At 47.5% G+C, this 15121-nt stretch overlaps 1 protein-coding gene across 1 annotated transcript; it reads left to right on the top strand.

The window, feature by feature from the left end:
- Positions 1 to 333: 333 nt before the first annotated feature.
- Positions 334 to 14581, top strand: atn1 (atrophin 1). Its single transcript, XM_034103067.2, is given in 11 exon segments — positions 334 to 569; positions 2281 to 2411; positions 3238 to 3339; positions 4112 to 4231; positions 4374 to 7075; positions 7648 to 7864; positions 9107 to 10136; positions 10139 to 10660; positions 12158 to 12325; positions 12505 to 12685; positions 13916 to 14581. Coding segments are annotated over 10 exon segments (5103 nt in total). The 5' UTR covers positions 334 to 569; positions 2281 to 2384; the 3' UTR covers positions 13950 to 14581.
- Positions 14582 to 15121: the final 540 nt, after the last annotated feature.

Genomic DNA, 15121 nt, shown 5'->3' with positions numbered 1-15121 from the left:
TCTTACAGTAAAGGTGACTCTGGAGGGACTAGGCAACAGAGAGAGACCCTCCCTCTTGATCCCCTCCCTCTTCAGAGTTTTTGGCCCTCTCTCTGCGCCTCTCTTCCTCCTCCCCCTCTCTCCTCATGCAAATCACGCCCTCTTCTCTCTCCCTTTCTCTCACCCGACGTGCATCCCTCTCTCTATCCCTAAAAAATTGTGACTGTAAGACCGGAGAGGGGATATATATAAAAAAAAAAGTGCAAGTCGTCTTAGAGGAAGAAGGGGGAGTAGGTAGGGTGGGAGAAAGGGGGGGCACAAAAAGAAAAAGGGGGAGAAAGGGGGTGGGGAAGAGGCGAGGGTATACGCATCAATTTGTAGTCTTCAGTTGGCACCCCTGGTTTTTTTCTTCTTCCTGCAACGAATAGAAAGAGATTTCTTCTGCATTATTGTTATTATCGGAGCGCGTTGCAATATGAAGCCTGTGTTGACAGACTGTGCGTGTCAGCGTGCAACATAAAACGACAAAACAGAGGGTGAGAAAGGAAAGGGAGAGTGAGAGTGAGAGCACGCATCGCTGGATATTATAGGTAAGTACAACAAAAAAAGGGGGAAAAATGGATGCTTATACTGGATATTTGGAGCTATTCCTTCTGGCCACGTTTGTCCTTTCCCTCTCCATTCTTTTTTTCCTTTGTGCGTTAATTATCATCATACTCCTGTCCTGGCTAAATGATGTCCCGGTGAATTAATGGTAATAGAGTGCACGACGCGCGGCCACATTCCTGCGAGGAAAAGGGAGAAGAAGGGAGAGCCGGTGTTAAAAAAAAAATGCCATGATTCGCCATTCCCTATCATGTTTCCCTTTTTTAAGATGTGCAGCGTGTGGTGCACAGGCATCCATTCTGTGAACATGTATGTGCTACTGAACACGACCCTCTCCCCGGCGGAGGTGCACTGTTCTCCGCCGGGTTTTAGTCTCAGGGCCGGTTTCCTCTGCTGCATGTGTATCAATAACATTCGCAGGAGAGAAAGGAAGAAAGAGTCGTTGCAGTGCTGGTGATGTAAGCAGAGCAAACTGCACGCTGCTGCTTTGCATCGCATGCAGTGGCCAATGTGTTGATGAATGCATGTGCTGTGTGCATGCAAAGGGGAATGGTGTGTGTTAGGGATGTGTGTGTTGTTTACTGACCATGGCTAAGGACCTGGCAGTGGACAGTGTCTGCCACCTGTAACTGAGATGCATTATGTATACAGTCACTGTGCACCGACTGCTTCCTGTCACTGTGATAAACTTAGTCATATGTATGGTAATTAGCCTGACTGTACATACACTGCATTGCCTATAAAACACATGTGTTTTATATGATGTGTATGGAGTGTGAACAGTGACAGGTATTACGATCTGATTGGATCAGTCACTGCAGCATGCACTAATAATGAATGCATAGCCATGTGTAGTGGAGCAGGGTTTACAGGAATCAAACACACAAATCAGTGATGGCTACGATATCTACTGGAGAGTACAGCTTACTGTTCGGCCAAATATATCTTTCTTTTTACATCCAGCGGCGTGGACTATTTATATCCTCATTCAAAATACATGAGCCATTTTTATTTCGTCATAGTGGTACATGAATGAATGGATTAAACGAGCCCTTGCAAAGTCTACCCATGTTGACAGGCACACCCAAATGGATAGAGGATCCCGGCATTGTTCATTTCCCTTAATGGCTGGATGGATAAATATAAATCTGATTCTGCCGACCATAACCAGGCCATGTGGGTTAACCACAAGTGGATGTGGGTTTTGGCTGTTGTGGTGAAGGTGGAAGGAGGGGGGTGTGGTCCCATATTCCCAACATGTTTGCTGGAGTCTTCTGCAGGCCGCTATCCAAAATGCAGTCAACCAATCAGAACCTTTCTGCTCTGCTCTTATCATCTGTTTCGGTGTTAGTGCACCGAATTATACAATAACCAGACCAGTGCATTAGTGTGAGTGTTTTAACCTAGTGTGCCTTTGCTGCTATGGTGAAGAGAGAAAGCAAAGAGGAACGTGAGTGAAAACGAGTCATGCCAATATAGTGTGAAGCATGCTGGGTATTTAAATGTTGCAACAGTGCATTTGCAGTTTTCTAACACAGATGTGTTCATAATGTCACACATTATTGTACTCCACACTTGCTGCAGAAAGCACACACACATTGTGTATCTTCACCTATGCAGAACCTTTCATTCTCTGCAGGGTTTGCATGCAGATAAATACTGAATAATGCCTTCTTTGTTTATGCTTGTTTGCAGGTCTTGCTAGCTGGAACACACACAGCCCAGTCAGTCAGCAACAGGACGCAGTTCAGCCCCTGCAATGGCTTGTGTTGTAAAATGGATGTTTTAAAGAAGACATAATGAAAACACGGACACACAAAGAATCGGTATGAACCTATATTTTTCACAATCAGGGCAGGGATTGCGTACCTGCCGAATGCTCTACATTTGGGAGCGAGGCTACATTAGAATTAGTTCAACATGTAATCGTATTTTCAAAGGATGGCTAAGATGTAAATTATTGATTTGGTTGTATGATTCCACGTTTATATTTCCTCTGCTTACAATGTCTCCCCTCGCCTCCGTGGCCTTCTCTCTCTTATGGCCTGTTCTTCTTTCCACCTCCCTCACATTTTTATTCTTCTCTTGTTGTTGCCTGTTTACCCTTTCTACATTCCACCTTGAACAAACTCGACTTTCTTTGGCTTTTATCAACTCTATTTCCACTACAATCAACACATCCCATTGTTTCTTTCTATCTATAACCCTAACCCTAATTATTGTAACTCAACATTGTTTTAACATGTTCATCTCTCTCTGCACATTTCTGCACAGCCCTTCACTTTGAAATAACACACTGCAGTTTGTCATATACTGTATTGTCATATATTCATTGTACTGAGTTTTTTTGTTTCTTTGTATATTTAAATTTGGTTTAAATACTTGTCTTTACTATTTTTATATATATATATAATGTATTTTCTTTTAAAACATATTTTTGATGTTATTCAAACCTAATACGTTGTAAGAGAAGGTTAACATATCATTTGAACCTTCTCTTAAAATGTATTAGTTTATGTTTATGTATATGTTTGCACAATAATACACCAAAGCAAATTCCTCGTACGTGTACCTTGATCCTGATTCTGAATCTGACATTATTCCCTTTCGTCCATTTCTTCCTCCTTTGCTGGACTTTTTGGGGGTTTTCAGATGCCGATGCGCAGTGGGCGCCGGCGGGGGGCGAGTGAGGAACGGCGGGGAAGACGTCCGCACACCAGCCCCACTCGCCCTGAACGCAACGATAGACAGACGGTCAGAGCAATTGTCTTTTACGTTTATATATTAAGATAAGATATATTTTATCGATCCCAAATTGGGATTTTCGTCACAGCAGCATGTTAAAACAAGGCATTGCACATACTGGGAGTAGAAGATAAGCAAACACAAAATGTAAAACATCTCAAAATAGAAAATAAAAAGGTTAAAATATATAAAAGTGGACCGTCGGAAGATACAAATCTGTAGACTATGTGTCAAATAAGCACTGTGAGCGGCCACATTACAGCTAACAAAATGTAAAAGTAGGATATTATTGGATATTGTGCATGCAAGTGCAGGAGTCATGAGCAATAACGAACTGTCACTATGTATTGAATTCTGTGTGTGTATCTGTGTGTGTGTGTGTGTGTGTGTCAGTGCATGAGTCATCAGTAAGATTGCCACCGACATACCCTTGCAGTGTCAGGATTGTTCAATAGTGTGTTTTACAACGTAGCATCGCTTTGAGATCTTTGATGTTTCCTGTTTGACATTGATGCTGTGTGTGTGTGTGTGTGTGTGTGTGTGTGTGTGTGTGTGTGTGTGTGTGTGTGTGTGTGTGTGTGTGTGTGTGTGTGTGTGTGTGTGTGTGTGTGTGTGTGTGTGTGTGTGTGTGTGTGTGTGTGTGTGTGTGTGTGTGTGTGTGTGTGTGTGTGTGTGTGTGTGTGTGTGTGTGCGCAAGTGTGGCTTTGTTCTAAAAACAGTCATAGGCTTATTAGGGATTCAAAAGCATCACTGCTGAATTAAAAGTCCTGTGTTGTTTTAGCAAAGAGGTGCTGGTGAGGAATTGGCTGGAAATCGCTTCAGTCGCAGATCACAAGGGCATGATTCATCAGAGAGTGAGGGGGAGGAACTTGTGTCTCCTCCAAAGAGGCAGAAAGTTCAGGTTTGTCTTACATTATATCAACCTGTTATATAAAGACCAATTCCAAAGCTTTGATTCAGCTAATATATCAACAAAGGCACCGTCTAAGCGGGTTAGAGTCTTTTTTCTTTACCTCATTCACAAATTATCTTTTTTTCGTCAGGATTCGGTCTCTACCCCGAACCCTCCAACATCAACACACACGATTGACAGCTCGGCTCCTTCCACTGTCCCGCCTCCAACCTTGGTGGCCAGCCAATCCCGTGAGAGTGACAATGAAGACGGCCAATCCCAGGGCAGTAGGAGTTCAGTGGTGGGGAGCCTGGCCAATAGCAGCAGTAGCCTGAGCAGTGGGCGGGATATAGACCAGGACAATCGTTCCTCGTCCCCAAGCCTCTCAGCTTCCCCTCTGGGCAGCCTGGACTCTGACTCCGATGGCCCAGACTCACCAAAGCAAGGAGAGAGGGAACGGGAGAAAGGCAAGGAGGGAGGGAAGGTGTCGGGAGAGGATAGGAGGGCGCTTCGAGAGGCGAGAGGGGAGGAGTCCTGCGGAGATGGAGAAAAGCGGGAGATGGATACACGAATCGAAGACTGTCCATCTCTTAAGCCTCCCTCCACTCCTGTGACTCCCTCCCACCGTGGAGTGGGAGATTCTTCAAATGACAGCAATAGTGGGAGGAAGTCTTATTTCTCCATGGACTCCAAACTAATGTGTAAAGTGGAGCACGGTGGTCCGACGGGCGTTGAAGGCGGCAGAATGAACTCCAAAGCCGGCTCGCAGTGTGGGACCAAGACGGCCATACCGGGAGGAGATTTCTCCCACAACAGCCCCAACATTCCCCACTCTTTGCCTCCCCCTCCTCTCCCTCCTCCACCTGCTCTGAAGCCCCTGGAGCTCGGGGGACAAAACCTTCCCACTGACGTAAAGATAGAAAGAGACAAAATAGAAAAGCCGGACAAACTCCTGGACAAGACTCAGTCCACTCCTCCCTCTCTGTTGCCTCAGACCCAGCCCTCCTCCCATCCTCACCCCTACACCCCCACCGGCTGGCAGGGTGGCACCGCGACCGGTTGCCAAGGGAGCTGGGGCTACACCCGTTACCCGGGAAACCACCACCCACAGCACCAGCCGCCGGTGCAGCAGCAGCAGCTTCCCTCTGTCTACAACCCACCGTCCACCCGCCACTCCTCTTTCCTCCCCCATCCTCAAGCCCACCCCCACAGGGAGTACCTTCCCAGGTACGCCGGAGGGGACAGAGAGAGGGGGGCGGCTGCAGGAGAGAGGGAGAGGGGAGTGCGGGGGGAGTGCGGGGGGAGGGAGATCGGCAGAGAGTTCTCCGCGCCCATTGGTAACAGCAGCAGCAATAGCACTGGGAGTAATAGTGGGAGTAATAGTGGGTCCAACAGCGTCCAAAGTAGAGAGTTTGCTGGTCAGAACCGGGAGTTTACTGGTCCTGGGAGAGACGGACCTAACTTGGGTTCTGAAAGGAGAGACTTTGGTCCAGCTTTCAGAGACCGGGAGCGAGAGAGGGAACGGGACGGAGGGAGGGAGTTTCCTCCGCCAAACCAAAACCAGAGTAGAGACTTCGGCCCCAACGGGACTGGTGGGGGGCATCCGAGAGACAAAGATGGAGGCAGATGGGGGGAGTTTGGGGGTCCGACAAGAGAGGCTGTAGGCAACAGTAACCCAAACAACAACTCCATCCCGTCCGGAAACCTGCCGAGTTCAACCAGTGGACTCCCTGCCGCGCCAATGCTGAACCGAGACCCACCTGCATCACCCCAAAACACCCCAACTCACCCTCCACACTCCTCCCTGCCCCCACACCCCCACCCTCATCCCCCAAACTCATCCAGCCGAGACTTCCCCCCTCCCATGGACCAGGCACAAACCCCTTCCTCTGGATCGGACCACTTTCACAGAGATTATCCACCCACTGGAGGAAAAGACTTTCCTGCTGGGGCGCCTCCTTCCACCGGCACAAATCGAGAGTACCTCAGCCCCCCCAGGGTGACTCCAAACCTGGGACGAGAGTATTCAGGGGGAACTCATCACCCTCACCCACCTCACCCCCACTACCAGTCCAGAGAAAGAGACTCAAACCTGCGAGAGTCTGCTTTGTACCAAAACCGAGGAGGAGGTCCGAATCAGCCTCCGGCACTTTCTCCGTCCTCCTCCTCCAGTCATCATGGACACCCTCCCAATGCTCCGTACCCCCCTCCCCCAACTCAGCCTCCTATACCCCCACCTCAAACCACCCACACCCAGCCACCCTCTGCACCCAATGTACGTCCCCCACACTACCAGTCCACCGCTCAGACTCCTCCAACACCCTTATCTCCGTTACCAAGCCCGTCCACTAATCCAATGGGTGGCTTCTCTTCGTTTCCCCCCGGCTCCTCATCTGGACCCAACATGCCACTTACTGGTCCAGGTGTGTCGTCCAGCTGTTCCCCCGGATGCCGCCCCTCCCCCTTCCATGGCACTTTGAACAGCCACCCTCCCTTCACTGGAACGTACCACTCCAATGGGAACAGTGGTGGTGGAAACATGGCCAACAGCAATAGTAGCGCGTCCAATAGCAGCAATACCAACTCGCAATCACTCTCGCCTTCAAATGTCTCAAAGGGACCTCCACCTCTTAGTAACCAAGCAGCCAACAACAGCATCTCCGCACCGTCCTCCAGCTCTTCAGCCCCCGGGGGAGACGGACATTTGGATCCGGGCCCTCCCCCTACACCTGTTATCAAAGAGGAACCAATAGAAGAAAGGGAGGAGAGTGAAAGCCCACCACCTGTGTTGAGAAGCCCCTCGCCTGAACCCAAACCGGTGGACATTCCCATCCACGCCAGCCAATCAGCACGGTAAGTCAATCACATTATCGTCCTATTAGAGATCGCCCAATGTATCAGTCCCTCTTAATGTGATCAGATGCATTGGTGTGAAGTAACTAAGTACCTTTACTCAAGTACTGTACTTAAGTACAATTTTGAGGGACTTGTCTTGAGTATTCAATGTATTCAAGTATCAATGTGTTGCTACTTTGTACTCCACTAAAATTCAGAGGTAAATGGTGTACTTTGACTCCACTACATTTATTTGATACCTTTAGTTTCTTTCCAGATTTGGAATAATAATGTGAATTCAAACTAGCTGCACCTTTACCAGCTTTGATGCATCAATAATTATAAAACACATCATATATATTATTCTGAAATGGACCAGTCTGCACAATGACTACTTTCACTTTTGGTACTCTGAGTATATTTCGATGCTCATACTTTTACTTGAGTAACATTTTGAGTGCCGGACTTGTATTTGTAACAGAGTATTCCTACACTCTAGTACTTCTACTTTTACTCAAGTACAAGATCTGAGTACTTCTCCCACCTCTGAACAGATTTTTGGTGATTGTTGAGATGATTTATATCTCCAGGTTTCACAAAGTCCTTGATCGTGGCACTGCGAACTCCTGCGCTCGCAGTGATGTCCTCTTCGTCCCGTTGGACGGCTCCAAGCTGTGGAAGAAGAGGAACGAAGTGATCGAAAGAGCTCGTAGGGAGGTGGAGCAGCGGGCGAGAGACATCCGAGAGAAAGAGAGGGAGCGAGAGAGGGAGCGAGAGCGTGAAAGGGAACTGGACCGACAACTACAGGTGGGCGTGATAATTATGTTGCATGTCAGATGTAATGGTCTTGATGTAGATAAGGGGTGGCAAACTCCGTTTAGTTCGGGAGCCACTGTATTTACAAAGAGGCAAAACATTTAGTCACAGTTATCTGGAACTTTATGTACGATGTCATTTACATTAATCTTTGTATCTGGGTAGTAATCCTGACCGCTTGAACTGACACTCACCACCATACAAACAAAAGTGGGAACAAAAGTTATACCCTCTGACAGGCTGGTTTTGACCTGATGTAGATTGCATTGGTCCTTTTAAGAAAGGGTAAAGGGTAAAGGGTAAAGGGTAAAGCGTAAAGGGTAAAGGGTAAAGGGTAAAGCGTAAAGGGTAAAGCGTAAAGGGTAAAGGGTAAAGGGTAAAGGGTAAAGCGTAAAGGGTAAAGCGTAAAGGGTAAAGGGTAAAGAGTAAAGGGTAAAGGGTAAAGGGTAAAGCGTAAAGGGTAAAGGGTAAAGGGTAAAGCGTAAAGCGTAAAGGGTAAAGCGTAAAGGGTAAAGCGTAAAGGGTAAAGCGTAAAGGGTAAAGCGTAAAGGGTAAAGGGTAAAGAGTAAAGAGTAAAGGGTAAAGGGTAAAGCGTAAAGGGTAAAGCGTAAAGCGTAAAGCGTAAAGGGTAAAGGGTAAAGGGTAAAGCGTAAAGCGTAAAGGGTAAAGGGTAAAGGGTAAAGGGTAAAGGGTAAAGCGTAAAGGGTAAAGGGTAAAGCGTAAAGGGTAAAGGGTAAAGCGTAAAGGGTAAAGGGTAAAGGGTAAAGGGTAAAGGGTAAAGGGTAAAGGGTAAAGGGTAAAGCGTAAAGGGTAAAGGGTAAAGGGTAAAGGGTAAAGGGTAAAGCGTAAAGGGTAAAGCGTAAAGGGTAAAGGGTAAAGGGTAAAGGGTAAAGCGTAAAGGGTAAAGGGTAAAGGGTAAAGGGTAAAGGGTAAAGCGTAAAGGGTAAAGGGTAAAGCGTAAAGGGTAAAGGGTAAAGCGTAAAGGGTAAAGGGTAAAGTGTAAAGGGTAAAGGGTAAAGGGTAAAGCGTAAAGGGTAAAGGGTAAAGCGTAAAGGGTAAAGGGTAAAGGGTAAAGCGTAAAGGGTAAAGCGTAAAGGGTAAAGGGTAAAGGGTAAAGCGTAAAGGGTAAAGGGTAAAGGGTAAAGCGTAAAGGGGAAAGGGTAAAGGGTAAAGGGAAAAGGGTAAAGGGTAAAGCAGATGTGATTTACTGTGTTTTCCTGTTTGTCTCTGCAGCAGCAGAAAGACGTGAACGCCGCTGCAGGAAGTCGCCAAGGCTCCTCCCTCTTCTTCCCCTCCTCTTCTTCCATCAACCTCGACCCTTCGTCCTCTTCCTCCGGCAACTCCGTCTCCCACCCTCACCAGCAGCATCATCCCTCACACCCCCATGCTCACCTGGCTCACCTGGCTCAAGCACACCACCACAGCCTCGCCCACTCGATCCCCCACTCCCTCCTCATGCCGTCCATGGGCGGGGCGCAGACGGTGGTCGGCCCGCAGGGATCCCTGGGAATAGGTATGGGAGGTCCTTATCTGGGCCCGGACACCCCGGCGCTGAGGACCCTGAGCGAGTACGCCCGCCCTCACGCTATGTCGCCCCTCAGCGCAGCCAATCGGGCCCAGGCGCACCACGCACAGATGCACGGCCACAGCCATCCCCACGTCCACCCCTCGTTCTTCCTCCCCCAGTTTCAGAATCACGCTCTCGGACACCCGCATCACATGCCTACCGACGCCGCCACTGCTGCAGCCATCCTGGGCTTCCTGTACGGCGGCAGCCTCGAAGGGGGTCCGGGCGTCGGGGGCCACGTAGGGATGGCAGGCGGGCCGATACACGGAGGGATGGGGGGCGCCGGGTTCGGAGGAGTCGGCTTTCCTCACGCAATCGCCGCACATCGAGAGCGAATGAAGCAAGGGTTTGAATTCAAGAGCGACGAGCGGGGTTACCCTCCAGGATCCATTCACGATCACCTGGCCCTCGCTCACGCGCACGCTCACTCTCACTCTCACGCTCACGCTCATGCACACGCACACGCCAATGCCCACGCACATGCTCATGCACACTCCCTGCTACTCGGGGGAGGTGCAGCCAATGAGGTGTCGCTTTACGGCACTCCCTCTCCTCAGCCTCAGCCTCCTCCCCAGCACCTCCAGAACCCGTCCATGCCGCCATTAACTCGACCTCCCAACCCTCCTGTCCCTCAGTCCCTGCCCAATCCACCCCCGTCATCGACCCTCACACCTTCCCTACCCTCTCACCCATCATCTGCCCCCCGGCTGCCCCCCCGGCCACAGCAGCACCTCCTGCTCCCCCGCCCGCTCCTCCCGCACCTGCTCCACCGACCACCAACGCCTCCTCACTTCATCACCCACTCCCCCATTCGTCTTTTCCCAGCTCCCTGTCCTCTCACCTGCCACCAGCCGCTGCTCCGGCCGCTCCCCCCGAAAACTACCCGACTCCCACTCGCTCTCCCGCCTCCTTTGAGCGAGACAGGAGTGGAGAAAGGGAGAGGGAGAGAGAGAGAGAGAGGGAGAGAGACAGAGCAGCTTTGCCGGCCTTTGGGGACAGAGAGCGAGAAAGAGAAAGGGAGAGAGAAAGGGGAGGAAGTGGTGGAAACGGAGGAAACGGAGGAGGAGGAGGAGGAACAGGGGGGAATGGAGGAGGAACAGGTGGAAACGGAAATGGGAACGGAGAGAATCTGGGGCGTCTTCAGATGTTAAACGTGACGCCTCATCATCACCAGCATTCACACATCCACTCACATCTGCACCTGCACCAGCAAGACACAGGTACTAACCCTTCTGCTACTGATGCTCCAGTTATCCGTGTTCCTGCCTTGAAATTACACCGACGTGTTACTCGAAAAAAACATTCAGAAACAAATGTGTTTCTAAAGGTTGCATGTGCAAGATTTGCGTACTTCAAAAGTCGAGGGTAAGACTTGTGATAATTTAACACAAAAGACATCAATGATTGTCCAAAAAACAAACAAATCCAAGACTAGCTTTGGGAACTGTAGTTTCTCAGAAAACCATGCTGCAATGTGCCTTAGTTTGTAGGTTTCAAAATAGTCCCAAAATATGACTTACTCTTCGTTTTTGCTAAAAACTTCAAAGCTGTTTTAGGCGATTACTGGGCCTTCAAAACAACGTGTATTTATGAGCCAGTTTTAAAGATTTTAAACTTCAGTTTTCATCTACAATAGGAACACATAGCCCGAAGTGCAGTAGGTCTTAAGAGACAGATTAACACACTGACTGTTTTGATATGTTCATGTTAATTGTTAGAACAAAGCCAGCCTGTAAACGTTCACCATTGAACTCAGTTTGTGTTTGATTTTGAGCGATATCGGGGTCGTAGCTTTCCCTGAGACATCTGACTCATTCGTTCAACGTTTTAGAGTTCAAAGTAGTTCACTCACAGTAACACCAATCAGCAGACAATGTAAGACAAGCAAGAGAAGCCTTTTGTCTTTTGGAACAATTCATGTCGAAAGTCAAAATGTGCATATTACAGTTGGGATGTCACTGTGATTGCATGGTTTCTCACTGCGGGGGGGCCTTCTGTTTGAAGTGTGCATGTTCTCCCCATTGCAGCATGAGTTTTCTCTGGTTAATTGGGTGAATTAGTGATTCTTAATTGCCTGTTAGTGTGAATGAAAGCTTGAATGGTTGGTTCATTCCATTTGTCGTAAACCTTACCAACTCCAATCTCAAAATCCAACATGGCTTCTCCTCGCCTCAGCAGCGTGAAAGCTGTAGTAATAAACTGCTTATTAGCATTAAATCAAGGCCTGCAGTGCACACAGTACCATCTACCTTCTCTCTGAGGACATGTTGCTATGTTGTTTGTTTGTGTAAATTACAGCCTGAACAGTATCACCTGTTATAGCTAACAAAGCTAACCTGGCTATAACCGGTTTTCACGTCATTTCAATTTCCGACTTCCTTGTACAAATGGAACGCACCCCATGTGTTGCCGCGTGTTTTGCTTGCAATGTGTCCAGGGTGTACCCCGCCTCTCGCCCAATGTCCAGCCCCCGAGAAACCTCTTAAAGATTAGCACTTACAGTTAATGGATGGATATTCATATTTGCAATAGCAGAAGCCATCATGTTAACTGCCTTACAGTTGCATCTAGATTTCTCTGCTCATGTTTTACCAAGAAATATCTCAAAAGCAGCAATAATGTATTTCCATGCTGTGTGCATTATCTTTGTTTTGATATTCATAATTTGACTTTCATTAAATATCTCCTGTATTTCCTATTACATCACTGGCATCCAGCGACGGGCGGGGTACACCCCCTGATGGACCCGCTGGCGTCGGGGTCTCCTTTGACACGCCTCCCTTACCCAGGAGCCACACTAGGCACCCCCATCCTGGCTCACCCCCTCACTGACAGCGAGGTGCTCCGCCAACAGCTGTTCGGTGAGGAGAAGGCTCCTCGTCCATGTACTTGTTCAGTTTTTCTCTCTAAAAAACTCCAACAGTGCTAAAACTTTAAAAAGAGATTTTGTGAATCTGATGACGATGATTGACCTTGATGACCTTTTTGCTTCCTTTATTTCCTCTTTTATCCCCACCTGCTCCTCCTCTTTCTGCTTCCTTCTTTCGTTCCCCCCACCCCCCAGGTGCTCCTTTCCGTGACCTGCCCCAGCCGTCCTCCCTCACTGGTCCCATGTCGGCAGCCCATCAGCTCCAGGCCATGCAGCAGGCCCAGAGCGCGGAGCTGCAGATCCAGAGACTGGCCCTCGAACAGCAGTGGATCCACCACCATCACCACCACTCCCTCACCCAGGACGAGTATTACAGGTAAGGCCTTTTATATTTTGTGTTTTTGTATTGTGGTTTTGTCATTAATGCTAGCTAGCTACCTACCTACCTACCTACCTACCTACCTACCTACCTACCTACCTACCTACCTACCTACCTACCTACCTACCTATCAGAGATTAAATGTGTGTTTCCTCCTTTGATATTTGTGTTCTTGCGTGTCAGTAACTTCCTAAGGCCCACACTGTTGTTTCCAAAATGGCTTTTCTAGTTTAACCAGAAGGCTGATAATAAACCATCTTAAACTTTAAGAGCAGGAACTGCAGAACATCATGCTGAGAATATTTGAGAATCAGAACATGATTTTATTGTTTGCTACAAAAATCATCAAAATAGCTGCAGATTATTTTCTTGGACTAATCATCCATTTTCAGATTCAATTTCAGACACTTAACAAAACTATACTTATATGATATTTGCGTACAACTGCCGTGAGTTATTCACTGTCCTTAGATTACGATTTGAAGGCCGAGCCCAAACCCTGACCCGAGACACAAAGATTTATTTTTTAAATATATATTTTTCACCACTTACTTCCAGTTAGCTCACCAGGTTCAGGCAATACATTGGCTTCAACAATCCCCTCCACCCATTGGGCAATATGAATGTACCTAAAGCAAATGACTCGCATTGATAGAAGAGAAATGTCCTCCAACTACAAACTAGACCTGAAAATCAACAAAATGGCCTGAATGTGAAACAAGATCCAATTCTTAAGGCAGCAGAAATCTACATTTCTCGTTTATACTTTTTGATCATTTTTAAACAAGCCTTAATAGGTGGCAGAGCCTACAAACAACACAAATAAAAACACTCCTATTGTTGTTTTTTAGATGTAAGCCCAAGGTTAGTCATCCTGACATTTGGCAGCTTTGGGCCTGAGCACAAACTGGCGTTGAGTTTGTTTCAATTGGCCGGCCTAACAAAGAAAAAAGTAGTTGGAAAGCTGACAAAATGTTGATGCATCTCAGCTGTAAAAGTCGGCTTGGCTCTGTGGCACAGAGGAGGGGGGTTCCCTACCCTTAAGAGGAAAAATGTATGCGCCCTCTGTACATATTTGAATCCAGTCGAATAAATCTTTAACAATACATCTTAAAACAGCTGTTACTTTAGCAGTTAAAGCTCCCCAAACGAGATGAAACCGAACCTCAGCTGTGACCTTTAACGTTACCCTGCACTCTTAACACAGTTTTCCCTTTGACCTTTCAGTCACCTGAAGAAAGAGAGTGACAAGACCCTGTGAGGGAGGGGCACGACGGAGAGCAGCATGGAGAAACACGAGGGAGAATGTGTGCACTGAAAACAATGAAGGAACAAAGAAAAAGCTGGACTAATGGACTGAGGAGGAATTTAAAGGGTTTCACTAAAGCGTGGCACACGTCCCTGCTGCACCACGACGACTCCAGCGCTCCCCTGCAAACCTTCCTCCAACTCCCGTCCTGTTTTGTATCGTGCTCTGTACAGTATATTAGATGGGGGCAGCAATAGTGCAGTACAGTATAATACTTGATGCCAGAAGGAATGTGTACATGAGTCTCTTTTATGTCATTGCATGTAGCTAGGCGCTTTATTCTGAACTGGTGGGACTTCTGTTTCTATTTTTAGTAATTACCCCCTCCTTTGTACCTGAGGGGCGTCCTATATGCATGAGACCAGCAATTTAGTGTTACGTTAATGATCAACAGTATTGTTATTATGATTAATGTCGTCTGTTTGTTGATAATGATATAATTATATATACAGTACATATTATTTGTATTATTTTTTTACATTTTCATGGTACGGCAGTCGGTTTTTATTTTTTATTTTCGATTTACCTTGTGAAACAAGATGCAAATGAAGGCAAACAAATCTGGAAATAAATTATAATCTTTTTTTGCTAGTCTCTTGCGTATTCATGCGTGCACTGTTTTCTCCCCCCTGTTTTCTCTCACATACATTCAGATAATTTGCCCCGTCTTTGTTTTATACAAGTCACTCATGCACAAAGCATATCAAATTCCTCTTGTCTCCCCCTCCCCCCTTACTCTCCCTCTCTCTCTCTTTCTGACTCCCCCCTCTTTCTCTGCGTCCCTCCCTCTCTTGGTTGTGTGTAGCTAATAGGAGACACATGGGATGAGTGTGAGACATGGGAGTTGAGGCGCTCCAGTGAACACCAGCCACCCTGTAGAGAGCATTCCTTACTGCACAGTAAAAAAAAATTGAAAAGGGAGAAAAATGAAAAGGGGGAGCTGAGATGTGATTTAGTGCTGGAGGCTCAGGGCGGTGTTCTCACCGTGTCCGGCTGCAGGACTCTCCTTCAAACGGACACGGATCACTGGAGACGGCCTTCGTGCTGAAACACAGAATCACTGCTGGCAGATCTGTGTAAACAAACTTCACAATATGATTTGTGTCATCATGGTCAGGGTGACT

Source organism: Pseudochaenichthys georgianus, chromosome 16 (assembly GCF_902827115.2).
Source record: "Pseudochaenichthys georgianus chromosome 16, fPseGeo1.2, whole genome shotgun sequence".
NCBI lineage: Eukaryota > Metazoa > Chordata > Actinopteri > Perciformes > Channichthyidae > Pseudochaenichthys > Pseudochaenichthys georgianus.
Note: the sequence above shows the minus strand (reverse complement) of the source record. Positions and strands in the feature narration are given on the sequence as shown.